Source organism: Peromyscus californicus, unplaced genomic scaffold (assembly GCF_007827085.1).
Source record: "Peromyscus californicus insignis strain IS unplaced genomic scaffold, ASM782708v3 Scaffold_21__1_contigs__length_65335640, whole genome shotgun sequence".
Taxonomy (NCBI): Eukaryota; Metazoa; Chordata; class Mammalia; order Rodentia; family Cricetidae; genus Peromyscus; species Peromyscus californicus.
In genome coordinates, this window is record NW_026294514.1 from 45866991 (window position 1) to 45884168 (window position 17178).

General features: G+C 40.2%; 1 protein-coding gene across 4 annotated transcripts in view; it reads right to left on the reverse strand.

Moving 5' to 3' along the window:
* The window catches only part of Fer (FER tyrosine kinase), a 346826-nt gene that overhangs the window by 239069 nt on the left and 90579 nt on the right, over positions 1-17178 (reverse strand). For all 4 annotated transcript variants that reach the window (XM_052750228.1, XM_052750229.1, XM_052750231.1 and 1 more), the window contains exons 8-9: positions 11232-11354; positions 2934-3123 (exon numbers count right to left, since the gene is read on the reverse strand). In XM_052750228.1, coding sequence (XP_052606188.1) covers positions 2934-3123; positions 11232-11354 — 313 coding nt within the window. The remainder of the gene's footprint in view (positions 1-2933; positions 3124-11231; positions 11355-17178) is intronic.

Below are 17178 nucleotides of genomic sequence, written 5' to 3' on the forward strand. Positions count from 1 at the left end.
GTCTATCAAAGGGTTTCACACAAAATGCTAATTTTGGAAATATCAAAGTGAAGCCTGTTCTCTTATAGGAGAGTTAAACATGTCTTAGAAGTAGGAAGGCATTCTGTGGCTAACTTCAGCTCTAGACACATAGATCTGACATACAAGCAGGCCTTTCATCAAAATCACTGTATTTGGTCCAAAGTTGTCATAAAACAAACAAGTAATTCTGGGGTGAAAAGAAAGTCTAATTCCTCAATTAACAGATACTGAGATAAAGCTTATTGTGTTCTACTACTAGACAGTTAATAAACTAAAAAAAAAAGTGTTTAATAAACGAATAGTAAAGCCAGAGCTTATGTTTCCTTGGTTACCAGAAAACCCTGATGTTTGCAGAACTACACAAGGGGAGTCTACACAGAGCCCACACTCCTAACCTGACTCAGAGGGTTCAGTGTTCTAATCTCAGGAGCTATGTAACTGATGTCCAATACACGTAAGCCCTCAGTTCCCTGAGAGGCTGCCCTTTCCTCCCTGAACACTATCCTTCTGCTTTAATGTCTCCTACTCTACAGAAGGGAGGGAGATGGACACAGAGATACAGGTAGGTAGACAGACAGACAGATGACAGGTATACTGAAATCTGGAACACATGACACTGTCTCTTCTCCCAATGTCCCTTCTTGTACTCCTGTCCCTCAGGCCCTCCTGCCTCACACACAGTCTAACTTAGTTTACAATGCTATTCATTAAACGATGCTTAAATAGTCATTTTGGGGAAAACCGTTTAAGCCTTATACTTTTTATTTTCAATGAAACTGAAAATATATATTATAAACACTAGTTGAAAAAGTCAAAGAATGCAAAATTTTCACCAATACAGTGGAAGTATTAACAACAAGAACTGTGCATCAGATATATTCCTTCCTCATAAATATACTGCAAAGCATTTAATCGACATCAGTTTGTGGGAAATCTTAAGTAATTTGTAAAATATTAGCCTATTATTTTAAACTATATATAACATACAGTGTTACTTTTGAAAACTTGGTGAATTTTTCAATGAAAGCCTTACTAAATTTTCATTTTGGTTTGCTTTGATTTGAGATGGTGTTTTCTCATATTTCCTAGGATGTCTCCATCTTGCCTAAGCCTCTCAAGCATTGGAATTAGAAGTGCATACCACCACCACATGGCAAATTTTTAATTTTTAATTAAAAACTTACTAAAGGCATTGTTTCAATGAGTAGATAAGAGATACTTATAATCACTATTTCAATTACTGAAAATAAATTGAAGACAATAAAACAGGCAGCACTATTTAAAACTAGCAAGGTAGTATCATTGGTTATAAAAATCATATAAATCATCTAAGAAAAGAGATTGATGGTATGAAAGAGCAATTTGCTTTCTTAAACTTTATTGTCTATTCTCTATGAAAATATGTTTATTCAATTGAATTGATAAACATCTTTTCTTTGATAACTTAAGAATTAAACTCTAAAGGTTCAGAAATTCTTAAAAGCCATGCTTTTAAATTATAGCTATCCATTGGGAATAGCTATTATCTGGCAACTTGAATAACTACTTTTTATTCTACCACACTAATACTAGTATAAGTTATATGCACATTAAATTACTTAAAATAAACTATGAAGTATTATAATCTAAGACTGTCAAAACATCAAGTAATTAAGTAGCCAATTCCACACTCATATGCAGGCAAAGAAATATTACAAATAATAATCAAACAAAAAATAAAAGGTTTTCAAAAGCCAAGTGAAAGAAATGAATGTGAATTCTTCTGAAAGAGTATGTATGTCCAAAAGGTATCAAGAATCATAAAGGAGAAGAAAGAATCCCATGGACCTTTGCTCAGATCCTGACAGAAAGCATGATACTGGAGAACAGACCATAATTTGCAAAGTGATGTGTATATCAGCAAAATTCAATTGATAACAAAAGCAGCAATAATTATAATATTCAAGTACTTCATATTCATTTCTATGAATATGTTGTTGCAGTTTTAAGTATGGTCTGTGGAGACATTTGGATCTACTTAACACATTATATTATTTAAAATAACAAACTGCAAAGTTACTAAAATGCTGACTATAAATTCTTTAATCAAAATACTTCCATCTATGGAATACATCGAGCTGTCCAGAGAAAACAATAAACACTTACCTCAGAATTTTTCAAGCATTGCACTCCTGAAATTTTGGCCTGGATAGTTTTCGCTGGGCATATGAATAAAAGGACTATTCTATGCATAATAGGAGGTTTAACGGGTTCTATATAGTATCTACTGGTCACTGTAACATAAAAGTCTAGAAACTCTGCCACATGTCCCCAACATGTCCCCAGTGAGCAAAATTGCTCCAACATAGATGACCGATAGATGAGGTAGGTAGGTGGGTGGGTGGTTGGATGGATGTATAGATTAGATAGACAGATTGATATATACTAGGCATTAAGCAGGTAAAACTAAAATTAAAGTGAATTTTAAGTTTGTAAATCTGAACAAATAAAGAATGAAAATTTAAGCTAAATCATTTTTTATACTGTGAAAAAAAGTAAACACACTATCAATCTAAAGCAGACAGAGTTTCATGGTTCTGAACAAACAATAACTTTCTCCTCATTCTTACTTCTATCTTGAAATGAAACCCTACCTTCCTGCTGCCTCCCAGGAATAAAAACAACTGCAGTCTGTCCTTCCAGTTTTGAAGGAAGAGAAGCGCTTTCTGTCCTCTGACTCTATGGGTGGCTCCTGAAGTGCTCTCCAGGTGACCTGAGGTGACTGACAGGTAAGTCTATTCTGTACTTACAAATAAGTTTAATAGGACCTGCATGTTAACAAGAGTAATAATTTGTTACAGCAAACCAGAATGAGTTTCGTGTTCACTTATTACCCAGACACTCTGGTCGGTGCTGGATGCTCCAGAGCTTACCATTGATGTGACTGATCGTGCATCTTCTTCGTAATTCACCACGGGAGGCGGTTCTTTCCCATCATTTTCTTGTACTTTTTGCTCCAATAATTCTTTCTGTGCTGCACACTTTGCCTCAGTGCATCTCAACTGCTGGACTGACTGTTTCAACTCTTCAAGTGCCTGTTTTTGGCCCAGAAGCAGCACAATGCTACAACAAAATACAACAAACATATATTACTTCAACTCAACAAGAAGTAAAAGCAGCAATGGAAAAGTGTGTGTGTGTGTGTGTGTGTGTGTGTGTGTGTGTATGCATGTGTGCCTGTGGGTGTATTTGTGTCTCTGTATGTATATCTGTGTCTGTGTCTCTGTGTGTGTGTGTGTATGCATGTGTGCCTGTGTGTGTATTTGTGTCTCTGTATGTATATCTGTGTCTGTGTCTGTGTGTATATCTGTGCCCATGTGTATATGTGTATCTGTGTCTATGGCTATGTGTCTTTGTGTGTGTTTAAGTGTGTACGAGTGTCTATGTGTATGTGTGCCTGTGTGTGCCTATGTGTGTCTATGATGTGTATCTATGTGTGTCTATGTGTGTGTGCCTGTCTATGTGTGTATATGTGTCTGTGTGTTTGTGTGCAGATTACGCTTTTGTAAACTTTCATTTTCCTCCACAGCACTCCTTCACAATCATACAAAATATGAAAAGAGATTTTAATAACAATGGTTACTGGATGTCAGGATTAATAAAATGGAAATAAGTCATTCAAGACACTTTAAAATAAATTATGGTCTATGGCACTTACTTTCTTTTATACATAAACTGTCTACCTCACCAGGAGCTAGGTTTAGAAGTATAGGTCCTAAACAAATTGAAAAAAATGACAAAAATCAAAATATTAAGTTAACTTCAAATCTCAAGAATTAAATACTTAAAAAATATCACATGTTCCTGGGGTAAAATTAATAAAATTAAGGAGATAGCCTGTGCACTGAGCTGTATATTATGAGGTGTGTGTTTTGAGTCAGGGAACATTAACATGGCAGGGATTCAGACTTGACGATGACCGAGTGAGCTATGAAGTCTATGAATCTTTTTCCTATGAACAAAATGGAGATTTTCCCATCCCTCCTTTAGAGAGCTGGCCCTCAGGGCTCCCCACAGTGGGAACTGCAAGCTAATTTTCCCACATAAGGCCACCAGAAAGAAAGAAAAAGTGCTGGCAGGAATGTCTACCCCATAAGTATAAGATACTAATACCTTAAAAGTAAGTGCACCATGCACTGTGGTAAGTTATTAATAGATACAGATTGGACAACAGGAAATGCTTCTGAATTAGATAGTGAGGTAACTGTCTTACAAGATCACAACATACCCAGAACAAATACACAGAGCTAACCACACTCAACTATTTAGTTGTGTCTTCTGCTGTTTGGAGAACTCCGTCCCAATCTAACTGAGCAGGGCACAACCTCAGTGATCGTAAGGAAGAATGGTGGGACCCTCAGTAACAGTTCAAGGCATTTCAGAGAACAGTGTGAAGTTGGGGAAAACAGACTTATGATAAAGAACATTTGGAGAAGACCTAGAAATGTCCAGAGGACAGACTGCTCTAAACGGCAGAATTTAATAAATGATAATTACCATGTACATCATCATCATTCAGTAAATCTGTGACCTATTTTTAAAATCTGTACAGATTTCCTGGTAAATTCATGCTGGCTTGCGTATTAGTTGGTAATTGCTTTTCTGCAATTAATTGGCACTTCTGTTTCTCAGAAAATCCATTCAGAGAATGTTAATTTTTAAGACAATCATTTTTGTGAGAAAAAATACTAGGAGACCCTGGAAAAGATTACATTACTATACTTTTTAAACTTTGTGGGGGTTTCTTTCTGACACACATTCCAAAAGCAAAGTACCACAGAAATCATGACTACAACAACAGTACAAGAAATTATTCTAAATATATCAGGTAAAATGTCATAATACATTCTCATACATATCCAGAAGATTATTCAAAAATGATTTGTCACAGATAGGCAAAATTATTTGATAGGCTTAAAAGTAATACTCTAAGTGCACTGAATCAGGAGTCTTACATAAAGGTTAACAAAAAAATGCAAGAGAAAGTAACTAAGAAGGGGTAATTGCACAGGGCAAGAGGAAGGAAAATACACTTTGCAATAATGAAATGCAAAATTATATATAAGGAATAATAGTTGCAAAAAGTCAATGTTAACCAAATAACCAAACAAAGAAAATTAACTGTGCATTTATAGGAACAAACTCACACAGACTGTGGTAGCAGGCTCAGGACTACACAGATTCAAGCTGACAGGGTCCCAGAGAGGGGGAAATGGGCACGGGTTCACCGGTAACCAAGAAGCTACCTGTAATTGGAACCCATCTGCAAAGAAAAAATTACTTTTCTCCAATAAAATCTCACTGGGTATAGTAACCACACTCCAGGGTAAAGAACCCTTGGCCTGGGTCTCTGCATTACAGCTTATAACCACGTGCTACCTGGTTGCAAAAGTAAGAAATAAATGGAATGACATAGCACTACTGCTACCTCACAGTGCCAGTATACTGGGCACTTCTGGTTCCGACATAAGCTAGGGATAAATCTTTTAAACATCCCTTCAGAAGCTGTGAATACTGGGAGTTTAAAGCACATATTAAATTCAAAGATGTAATTTAAGACCCTACTATATGCTGATAGGACAAGTAATTCTATTAAGTAAAAATTTATTAGGATTCTATTATTTAGAAATAATTTAAGAATATGAACAATAATAGAAAAATTTTAGAATTTCTGAAGAAATGTAATTTTATTGTTTTATTACTTTCAAATAACAAAGTATCTGAAGATAATAAAGTATTATAAAAATAAAGATAATACTTTTTCTAAAATAGAGTCTCACTATATAGTCCAGATTGGACATTTATGACCATACCTAGCCTTAAAAAGAATCCTAAGTTCATGTTTTTAACTACAAAATTTATTCTCATTACGTATGTGTATTTATATATAGATAGATGTCTAGACTTATATGTGGATGGATAGGTAGGTAGGTAGGTAGGTAGGTAAGTAGGTAAGTAGGTAGGTAGGTAGGTAGGTAGGTAGATATGGATGGCACAAACTAAGGACTTGCCCAGGAAATATTAAGGGAAAAAATATAAATGTATCACTGTAGAGTCCTATTCAGAACATCTCTTTAGCAAAAGATTTTAACATATAAATATGGAGGCAAAGTTCAGTCCACCAATTTCTGAATCACTGAGAGTTAGCAGTAACTGTTTAGTGACATAAATATACTCCATATTTTAACACTGTACGCTGACGCTAACAATAAGTACTCAGGATAACAAAGGCTACATGACTGGGCTCATTAGCCCTCACCCCTGAAAACCCGGCCATGCTAACCCTTCTAACTCCTAAAAATTCTATTAGCCTGCAGGGCCTCCGTGGGAGGTTGGGTGAAGTCCGAGGCCAGCTCCACCCCTACCTGTGGGTACCTCTGTTCCAGGGTGACCTGCCTGGACGAGCCTCGGTACAGGACTGGCATGTACCATGTACGTCCCCTGGGCTGAGATGCTGGAGGCCGATGCCCGAGGAGGCTGAAGGTCTCAGCTCCACAGCATCCAGCGCCGTGGGGGCCATTAACGGCACACGCCCTCACGCACGTGTGAGGCAGCATCGCGAACTGGAGGTGGAGAAATTTTCGAAGAAAAAAACAGAATAGGAGGGTGCCAAGGAGGAAAGAAGAAACACAATGCGGAAAAACCTGATCCAGGCAAAAGAAGAGAAAACTCTCACGCTCCTCCACGGTGAATAAAGACTGCAAAAGAGAACAGCCAGCCCCGCCCAAACTTTGGCAAAACTGTTATCAGGAAAGATTCAGGAGAAAGCTTGTGGAGGCGGGTATTTTTGTACAAAAAAAAAAGCCAAAACTTGGTGGCTGGGGAGACAGGGAAACGGAGTATAGATGAAGAGGTAAGAAAACTATCCAAGGCTTCTTAAGTAGTGGGGAAAGGTTTAACTATTTGGAAGCAACTTTTCTACGGTATTTTAGAAACGAACGTGGCATCACATGTCCATTGTAGAACAAGATGAATGGTGTTGACATTCACTCAAGAAAGACTACTGACTAGGAAGTTGAGGCTGCACGGGGGAGGGGGGGCATTAAGATTGATTCAGCTGTGGGCAGGGGAGATAATGAACACTTCTATGACATTCAAACAGGCACACCAAGTAGGCCAATCGTAAGTGATAATAATCAACATAAGTCATCTTCAAGCCATCTAGAGAAGAGGCACACTGCCTAGCAACATGCCTTCAGAAACTCCAGACTGGGTTGGCTGAGTGACAGAGAGGGAGCTAGCAAGAGAGACACCAACAGGGGTCATCTTGACACAGGAAAGACATCAGCAAAGTCAGATGTGATGAAGAGGTCTGGAAAGACAGCGGCCCTATTCCAGGCCATGGGTAATCTCCGAGATCCTTATTTCTACAATAATGGGGCAAAAGCTAGGTATGTGTGGGTTGAAAACTAAGTAGTAATCGAGGGAATGGGTGAGAACTACTGCTAGAATGAGTTCACACTCAGAGACGAGAAGACAGGGTAAATGGGGGATATACTGAGAATAAAGAGGGCTTCAGCAGTTGCAGGTACAGCTGAGTGGTGGTACAGCATTGCCCATCAGGTGTTGGCCTAGCCATGTACCCAGCACCTCAGAGATGGGGGGTGGGAGGGCTTTAAAGACTGGTAGTTCTGGAGTCAATACTGAAAAAGTGAGTATAAGGACCCAGTTGGGAGGGAGGAAAGGGTAAATGTAATATATAAAATAATACAAAATTTCTGGGGAAACAAAAGATGACCCTACTTTATAAAATCACAAGATATGACTTAGAACAAGTCAATTCTACTGTAAAAAGATGGGCATTAAGGGTGGGTGCTAAGGGGAAATGTGTGTAAACTCAGGGATCTAGTTCCCCCAAAACAAGGACAAAGCAATTTAATGCTTTAGAGTTTTCTGCGATACAGAGGTTCATCTGCTGATTAAAATAAAGGAAGTGAGAAGATCAGAAATTTGATAGAAATAGAGAATATTTGAGAGTTATGCCAAAAAGTAAGAGCGGGTGTAGATGAGAGAGATCTAAGACATCACAAAACCCTTGAGAGCTTTGAAATCTGAAGGCACTAATGAGAGCCTGAGAGCAAGCAGCTCATCTATTGCGCTCCGGACTGGGGAGACCATGCCCACATGCACTGTTGGAGTTTCTAGCCATCACAACGGACTATCGGGAACAAGGATAAGGCCAGGCTAAGGAGAGGGGAAGCTGTTAAAGTGCCCTCCGTACAAGCATCAGAACAAGAGTTCCAATCCCAAGCACCCACGTGAAAGCCAGCTGTGTTCCTATTCACCTGTAACTTCAGTGCTAGGTGGGAGGCAGGGAGCCAGGAGGAGTCCTGGAGCTCACTGGTCAGCCAACATACCCAAATTAATGGGTTTAGGGGTTCAGTGGAAGAGCCTGACTCAAAAAACCCACAAATGAGATGATTCAGGATAATGAACATTAAGCTTTAGTTCCACATGCATATTCATATATGTATACAGAGAGAGAGAGAGAGAACAGGATTGGGGAGATGGCTCAATTGGTAAAGTTATTGCACACAATCATGAGGACCTGAGTTCAATCCCAGCACCCATAAAAACAGGTTACTGCCATTGCTCCAGGTTACCCCACTGAAACGTGACAATATGATCCTATGGCTAAAAACACCACCGTCTTTGATCACAGAACATGGAGAAATCAAGCTGGTACTGACCCACGAGCTTCCTTCCTGCTAGCTGGGTTTTATATGCAGACTGTTGGAGAAAACCCATCAACAGTCGGACGCAGCTATGAACCTTGCAAACAACAACGACCGACCTGATGAGAGACAGCCATGTGTGCAAGAGTGGCATGAGCGCTGGGGGGCGGGGAGGTGGTCCACAGCTCTCTAATCACACTGAAGCCCTGTCCTACACAGGAGACTCATCCCTGGAACTATTATCAAGACCACGACCCTGTGCTGATGAGATCACAGGCCAGACTACTATTAGTCTGCTGAGTAGGCACAGAATTAAAGTGCCTCCTAAGTATGTCCTTATAGGCAGTATAACTCCCAACTTCACCAGAGAAGCCCCTTCATGCAGTGCATAGTGATTAATAGAGAGATGAACAACCAGTCCAAGTACGGAGAATTATGTGCCCATAGAAGGCTCTGTCCAAAACAGGACATCCAGGTCACACACTTTCCTCCACAAGGCTGGGAGAACACTGTAGAAGAAGGAGTAGAAATACTCTTAAGTCAAATGTCAGGAAAGACTACTGCAAAGGTATGTCCTTTGGACACTCATGACCGCACCGCAGCTGTGGTTGACAACACAAGACCTGCACAAGATCAAGCCAATCAATATTGCCGAGTGGAGAGCAAGGCCTCGCCCTGAGTTAAGGAGTTACTGGCAATTGATTACTGCTAGAAAGGCAGACTCAGTCTTCTGCAGCAGTGTGGTAGGGTTGTCCCTGTTCCACTGGGTGGCGCCCTACACCTATGTGCACACCAGCAGCACAGACTGAGTGAATGGGTGGAGGGGTAGAAGAAGAGGTAGAAGAGGAAGAAGAGAAAGAACAAGAAGAAGGCAGGAAGGAGGAAGGGGATAAGGTAGTGTGGAAGGAATCAAAGAGTAGGCAATGAGTGTCCATACAATCTAAATACATTGAATTCATGCACACAATTACTAAAGAATAAATTAAAATGTAAAAAGCCTCTGAAGCCAAGAACACAAGCACATATCATCCCACTGCTAGGGAGTCAAGAGAATCCCTGGGGGTTTAGTCAGCCCATCTAGTTGAGTCATCAAGTTCCAGCCCAATGAGAGACCCTGCCTCTAAAAATAAGGTGGAGAGCAATTGAGGCAGACACCTGACATCGAACTCTGGTCTCCACACAGATAGATGCACACATTCTTGTACCTACACACACGACAGAGTACACACATCTAACACATTTTCTTGTACCTGCACACATGAAAGAGTACACATACCTAACACACATTCTTGTACTTGCACACATGATTGACTATACACATCTACCAAAAGACAGAGATGCACACATTCTTTTATCTGCACACATGAGAGAGCACACACATGAGAGAGCATATACATCTAACACATATTCTTGTACCTGCACCCATGAACAAGTACACACATCTAACACAAGTTCTTGTACCTGTGCCCATGAACAAGTACACACATCTAACACACCTAACACACATTCTTGTACCTGCATGCATGAGTGAGTACACACATCTACCAAAAGACAGAAATATACTAAGACACATAAAATCAAAACAGCCAGAAAGGTATTTTCAAATCAGAAATCAGCTAAACAAACACCAGGAAAGCCAAAATAAAGTAAATCTGGAACTGATTTCTATATGCAAAGGAGATCAGCGCATTCTAATTAATTTATTTGATTCCTTTTAAAACAACAGCAGTCAGTTTCTGGATAACACTTCTCTGAATACTTTTACAAAGGGATTTACAGTAAGTCTCATAAAAAAAATTGATGTTGAGCAGCAAAGACATCTTTTAACAAAGAATTCTTCATGAAGTAGTTCAAACTGTAAAAACATAGGCATCTGATCGGAGCCTTTACAAACACAACACCATTTTCTAGGACACAGCTGTCTTAGGGTTTCTAATGCTGTGATAAAACACTATGACCTAAATCATCTTGGAGAAGAAAGGGTTTATTTTGCTTACATTTCCAGGTAACCGTCCATCACTGAGGGAAGTCAGGGAAGAAACTCAAGCAGGGCAGGAACCTGGAGGCAGGAACTGAAGCAGAGGCCATGGAGGAACACTGCTTACGGGCTTGCTCTGCATGACTTCCTTCCTCAGTTTGCTTTCTTATTGCACCCAGGCCCAGTACCCACGGGTGGCACTGTCCTCAGCAAGCTAGACCATCCCACATCAATCAAATGCACCACAGGCTTGCCCATAGACCAGCCTGGTGGGGGCATTTTCTTAGCTGAGGTTCCCTCTTCTCAGATGACTCTAGTATGTGTCAAGTGGACATGAAACTAGTCATTGAACATCACATTTTATAGAAATACAAAAAGTTTTCCAGAGTCATATGATGTAACTACACGAAATTCCACCATTTTTGGAAATGCCATATCCACAACAGCATGTAACAAGTATTTCTGTAAAAAGACATCCATGAGCCTGTATTCTTTCAGATGGTATTTCTGTTACTCACTCAGACTTCTTTTCACAGGTCTCAGAAGATTCTTCAATCCTCTTCTCCAGCTCCAGGACAGCCTCCTCCTTGTTTAAGAGCATCTGCTGTGTCTGCATGAGTTCTTCTGCTAAAGTCTTCAACCTGGAAGGAGGAGCCACCATTACCAACAACACATTAAATGTGCTGATCTGCACATACATAAACTTATGAAGTCGCAAAGTCTGAAAGAGCAGCCACCTGGAATCTACTTTAAGGTAAAATTGCAGTTTCTTGGTTACATTAGCCATGTTCCAGATGCTAAACAGAAATGTGGCTACTTTACTTTCTACTGGATGACACAGAAAAATTTCAATACTCAAAGTGAGTATTCTGGAAACTAGATAAAACTGTATGTAATGTTAAGAGTCAATGGCGTATGAGTGAAACACACATCTATGAATAGTGTCTGTAAGCTTGGATGAGGAAACTAGTGCTCTTGAAAAGTGGTATCCACAGTCTTATTCCTTTGCTTGTTTGTTTGTTTGTTTGTTTGTTTGTATACAGGGCTTCTGTAGCCCTGGCTGTCCTGGAACTCGCTGTGTGGACCAAGTCTCAAACTCAGAGATCTGCCTGCCTCTCTGGGATTAAAGGTGTGCAAGAACACAACCAGTTAGTTCTTAAAATTGAAGAGACAAAAAAAGTCAGGAAAGATTAAAAAAAAAAAAGGACTAAATATCATGTCATATCACATCCTAGGAAAAGTATGCTTTTGTGAAAAGATCACACTTTTTTGTTTTCACATTAACATATATTTGCATTCTGGCTGTGCCCATCTATCTGAGACTCAGAAAATTCTTCAGCTCACAAACTCTTCTCATCTGTAATTCTGGCACTGAAATAACTGCTTCATTAGCATTGTTTTTAGAGACAACTGAAGTAATGCATTACATACATTATAAATTAACTACATTTTGGTAGGGTAAGTGGTAATCAGTATATTTTTCATATATTACCTTTTTTACTCTTTGTAACAATCTTCTATGAGAGATATTATTACATTTATTTTATTTTAAAGAAAAGAAGTGAGAATCAGTAGTTTGGCAGTTGAAACTGATGATAAACTACTTCTATGTTCACATATTATACTGACTTAGAAGTATCCTCTATTAGATTTAAAGATAATTTAATATACAAATTTAATATGTACTCATGGGTCAAATAACTTATGGCTGCATAAAATGTATTCAATCCTTAATGGAAATATTTCTACCATACACACACACACACACACACACACACACACACACACACACACCCCTATCATATCATATTAAAACTTATCTTCAGACTTTCAAAACAAGACATTCAGGGAGGTTTGAACTCTTGGGAAGATGTGTCTGTCCCTCTCCAGGAAGGTAACAATGATTAACTACCTCCTGTGGTAATTCGGGTCAGACACTAGAGGAGAGATAAGCAAAGACTTGGTACAAGTGTACAGCATCATTGAAGTGACCGACTGGGGAAAATCCCTATTTATCATCTCATGTGTATGCGTGACTGGAAGTATATATACTAAAATTATGGGATATATAGCCCGTGCACTTGTAGTTATATGACAGTACCTACCCATTTGTCAATCAGGGTAAAGATCTATCCCAATTGTTTCCCCCGAGGAACACTCTTTCTTCGACCTACACTTATAAAATCGAACTCCTAAAACAAACTCAGACTCTTGAGTTACACACTTGCTTGGGCTAGCTCCCATTGGATGGCATGTGCTCCATACTTTTACTCTCACTTTTAATAAATGTATGCATTCACTACTACTATTCCATGTCTTTTCCAATTCATTGCTCAAGACACAAAGAACCTAGACTTCATGTCATAGAACAAGAGGAAGTCAAAAATACACAAAGAATATCAAATTACCTCATTCTAAATTTGTTTAAAGTGAAAGAGTTCAAAGTAAAAACTCTAAAGTACGAGTTATAAGTAAAAGCCTTCTTACTACAGAAATCTCCTAGATAGAAGGGAATCTATTACAGAAATAGAAAAGAACACAAGTAGAGGTCCATCAAGAAAAATACTCAGATCTGCAAGGTTCAACTGTGGACGAGGACACTTCCTGTGACTCCATGACCAGCATCTGGGCAGCAATGGAGAAATCCTATTTCAAGGACTCTAGGAATCAAGAAGAGACAGGAAAACCAAGCAGCTGGAAGAAGCAGGAAGGAAGCTTAAGTTAAAGTATTCCCCAGCTCCAACCAGACTGCCCAGCAGAGAGAGTGAGGCCCCAACGCCCTCTGCACAAGACAGTGCAAAATGTGGAATGTGGACAAACCCAACAGTAACAACAGGCTGCTGTCCCAGGAGAGGGCAAACCCACTTTTCCCATGAGTCCTAAAGGTGGTGGAGGATTCAAAGTCTCAGAAGGACTCCTGTGTGACAGGCTGGCTTTGGAGAAGAAACCCATCTCTCAGAGTGTGGCAAAGAGGTACCATAGGGAGAAGGCTCCTATCCTTAGGAACCAAACTACTCATGGCATCACAAAACTTAAGACAATCACAAGTCAGGGATCCTAGGGCCACTCTGCTACGTGGCAGGGACAAGGTGGGGGATGCCATGAGTCACAGCTGTAAAATGAGGAGAGATTCTGTTATAAACCTAACAAAAAGTTTAAACAACAGAGTGAGAACCACAGAAGGAACAGTTGTCAGGGGGTCCTGCCTTCAAAAGAAGAGACAGCAAAGGCACATGTTCAGCTTGGCCATATTTCTAAACTCTCCCCATCCCCTGCATCAGCCCCCAGCACTCCCTCCCACACTCCTTCAGGCATTCAGAAACACTCTTCAGCTTGGACATTTACCATGCCCTCCGGGACACAAATTGGGGGTCTCTGGAGTGAGTGTGCCTGCCTAGCCCATGCACATCTGAAGATAATGGGGGCTGTGGTACAAATACGACAAGCCTATGGAGTGAGTGAACACAGACAACCCTGCTAGAAGAGCATGCCCTCAGACTGCCCAGCAGAACTCACTACAGCAGGCCGGCCTGCCCCCTCCCACACCACGCGCACTCGGTTCCAGTTAGTAGATAATCCAGAAGCTTCTCCAATCCAAGGATCTTGACAACAAGGACTTCTCCAACACTTTCATTTCGTTCAGTATTTTCTTGCTTCTATCTAATTGTATTTATTTTCCATTGGTTTTCCCTCTCTGACATACTTTCTCACAAGTCATTCTTTCATTCCTTTCCTTGCTTTACCATCTTTAACATTTCAGAACCTCTATCATTTTTGCCCTTCTTCTCCATTCTCATTGGTCTGTAGTGGTTGTTCTTAACTGGCTCACACAGCATTTCCAATCTGATGTGAGCCCATGTAGTCACTGTGTCTGGTTTTCCTCTCTGGACACCTCTGGGGACTGAGGCCAGCACCTCAAAGACTTTGGGAGGGGGCTTTGTTGCTGAGCTACACACCATCCCAGCTGAGAAAAACTGTACTTTACTCTCTACCCATGACCTAATCCCAGCCAAACCTTTCCAGATAAAGGACACAACAACCCCCAGCTGACAATTCAGTCCCAAGAAGCCACAAACAGAGGGAGTCTAGAGTCCTGCTCCCAGACATTCCCCACTTAGCAAGAGCAGGGTGACAAACGATTGGAGAAATAGCACGTACGGGGAACTGAGTACGGATGGTTCCCATTCCCTAGAACACACTGCTGACTAGTGGAGAACTAGCTACAGAGTGCCCTCTCTGTACACCACTCTATAACATCACACACATAAATGAAATACCATAATGAAACTCATCAATATTATAATATATGCTAATAAAAACATTACAAAGTGTAAGAGAGACATTCTTTACATTTATACATCCCTACAGATGTATAAATCTAAGTATAGAATCACAAGAAACATGAAAAACAAGTTAACACGAGTTCCCCAAAACTCCCTAATTTCCTAGTAAATGACGCCAAAAATACCCAAATGAATGATATGCTAGACAAAGAATTCAGAAGACCGATTTTAAAAATGATCAATGAATGTAAAGAGGATACAAAAAAACAGCTGACTAAATTAAGGAACACAGATAGACTATGAAAGAGCAATTAAATAATGAGATTCTCAAAAAGAACTAAACAGTAATGCTGAAAAGTAAAGGCTCAATGAATCAAATAAAAAATCTCAGTTTAAATCTTCATCCATAGACTGCTCAAGGAGTGGAAGACTACTTAGGTTTGAAAATATATCACTATATTCAGATAATAAAAAAGGAAACAAGTAAAATAACCCAGCAAGATGGTCAGAAGGGAAAGGCACCTGAGGACCTGATTTTATCTCTAGAATCTATACCACATATCTTAGGGTTTCTACTATTGCAAAACCAAAAAAAAAAAAAAAAAAAAAAAAAAAAAAAAAAAAAAAAAAAACCACCATGATCAAAAACCAAGTTGAGGAGGAAAAGGTTTATTAGGCTTACACTACAGCATTGCTGTTCATCACTGAAGGAAGTCAGGACAGGATCCAGGAAGCAGGAGCTGATACAGAGGCCGTGGAGGGGTGCTGCTTACTGGCTTGCTCAGCCTGCTTTCTTACAGAATTCAGGACCAGCAGCCCAGGGATGGCCCCACCCACCATGGGCCGGGCCCTTCACCACTGATCACTAAATGAGAAAATGCCTTACAGCTGGATCTCATGGAGGCATTTCCTCAACTGAGGCTCCTTCCTCTGATGACTCTAGCTTGTGTCAAGTTGACACACAAAACCAGCCAATGACCACCTGTCAACTTGACACACATACATCACTTTTAAGCTACATCCCTTCATTTCTTACTTATCCCCAAGATCTCACATTAAAATCATAAGTAATTTTAAAAGTCCCACAGTCTTTAAAAATTCAGTCTTTAAGTTTTTAGTCTTTTTAAAATATCCAATCTCTTTTAAAAGTCCACCGCTTCCATCTGTGGGCTCCTTTAAAATCAAAAGTAAATACCTTCTTCAAGAGGGAAGAACCAGGGCACTGTCACAGTCTGAACCAAGTAAAACCGAACATCAACAGTGTAAATAACTCAATATCCAATTATCTGGGATCCACTCACGATCTTCTGGACTCCTCCAAAGGGCTTGGGTCACTTCTCCAGCTCTGCCCTCTGCAGCACACACAGCTTGTCTTTTAGGCTCCGGCTGGCTCCACTCAACTGCTGCTGCTGTTCTTGGTGGTCATTGCATGGAGTTGGCATCTCCAAAATGCTGGGGTCTGCTGCTCAAACTGGGCTGCACTTTCACCAATAGCCTCTCATAGGTTCTCTTCATGGTGCCAAGCCTCAATTTCTCTGCATGACCCCTTCAGTCTTAGGCCTTCAACTGCTCCTGAGGCTGCACCTTCACCAATGGCCTCTCAAAGTGCCACAGCTCAGCTGCTCTCCACGACCCCTTCATGCCTCCAAAACTAGTACCACTTGAGTGACTCTTACACATTACCAGGTCCTGCTGCCAGCATGAGGTACAACCTTGGCCACCTCTGGAACACAGCTTCTCTGTGCTCTTAGGAAACACGTCCCAGAAGATTTCACCTCAGTGATGCTGGTCTCTTCTTAATCACCACTAATTCCTTAGCTCCAGCTGACCAACATCAATTATCCCAGCAAAGCAAAATTTTCCTTTAGTAGTTCTGGTATCTTATTAATCACAGCTGATTCTTCAGCCCCAGCTAACCAGAAACACAGGATCTTAATTCAAAATAACAAATAGCCCTGGTAGATACTTTAAATTTCCCTCTAAAATGTCACAAGCCAGGCCTCCACCCTCTGCCATACTCTCAACATTCTTATCTTCCAAGTTCACACGAACATCCCACTGAGCTCTAAACACTCTAGCCCAAAGTTCCAAAGTCCTTCCACAATCCTCCCCAAAACATGGTCAGGTCTGCCACCGCAATATCCCACTCCTGGTACCAATTTGTCTTAGAGTATCTACTGCT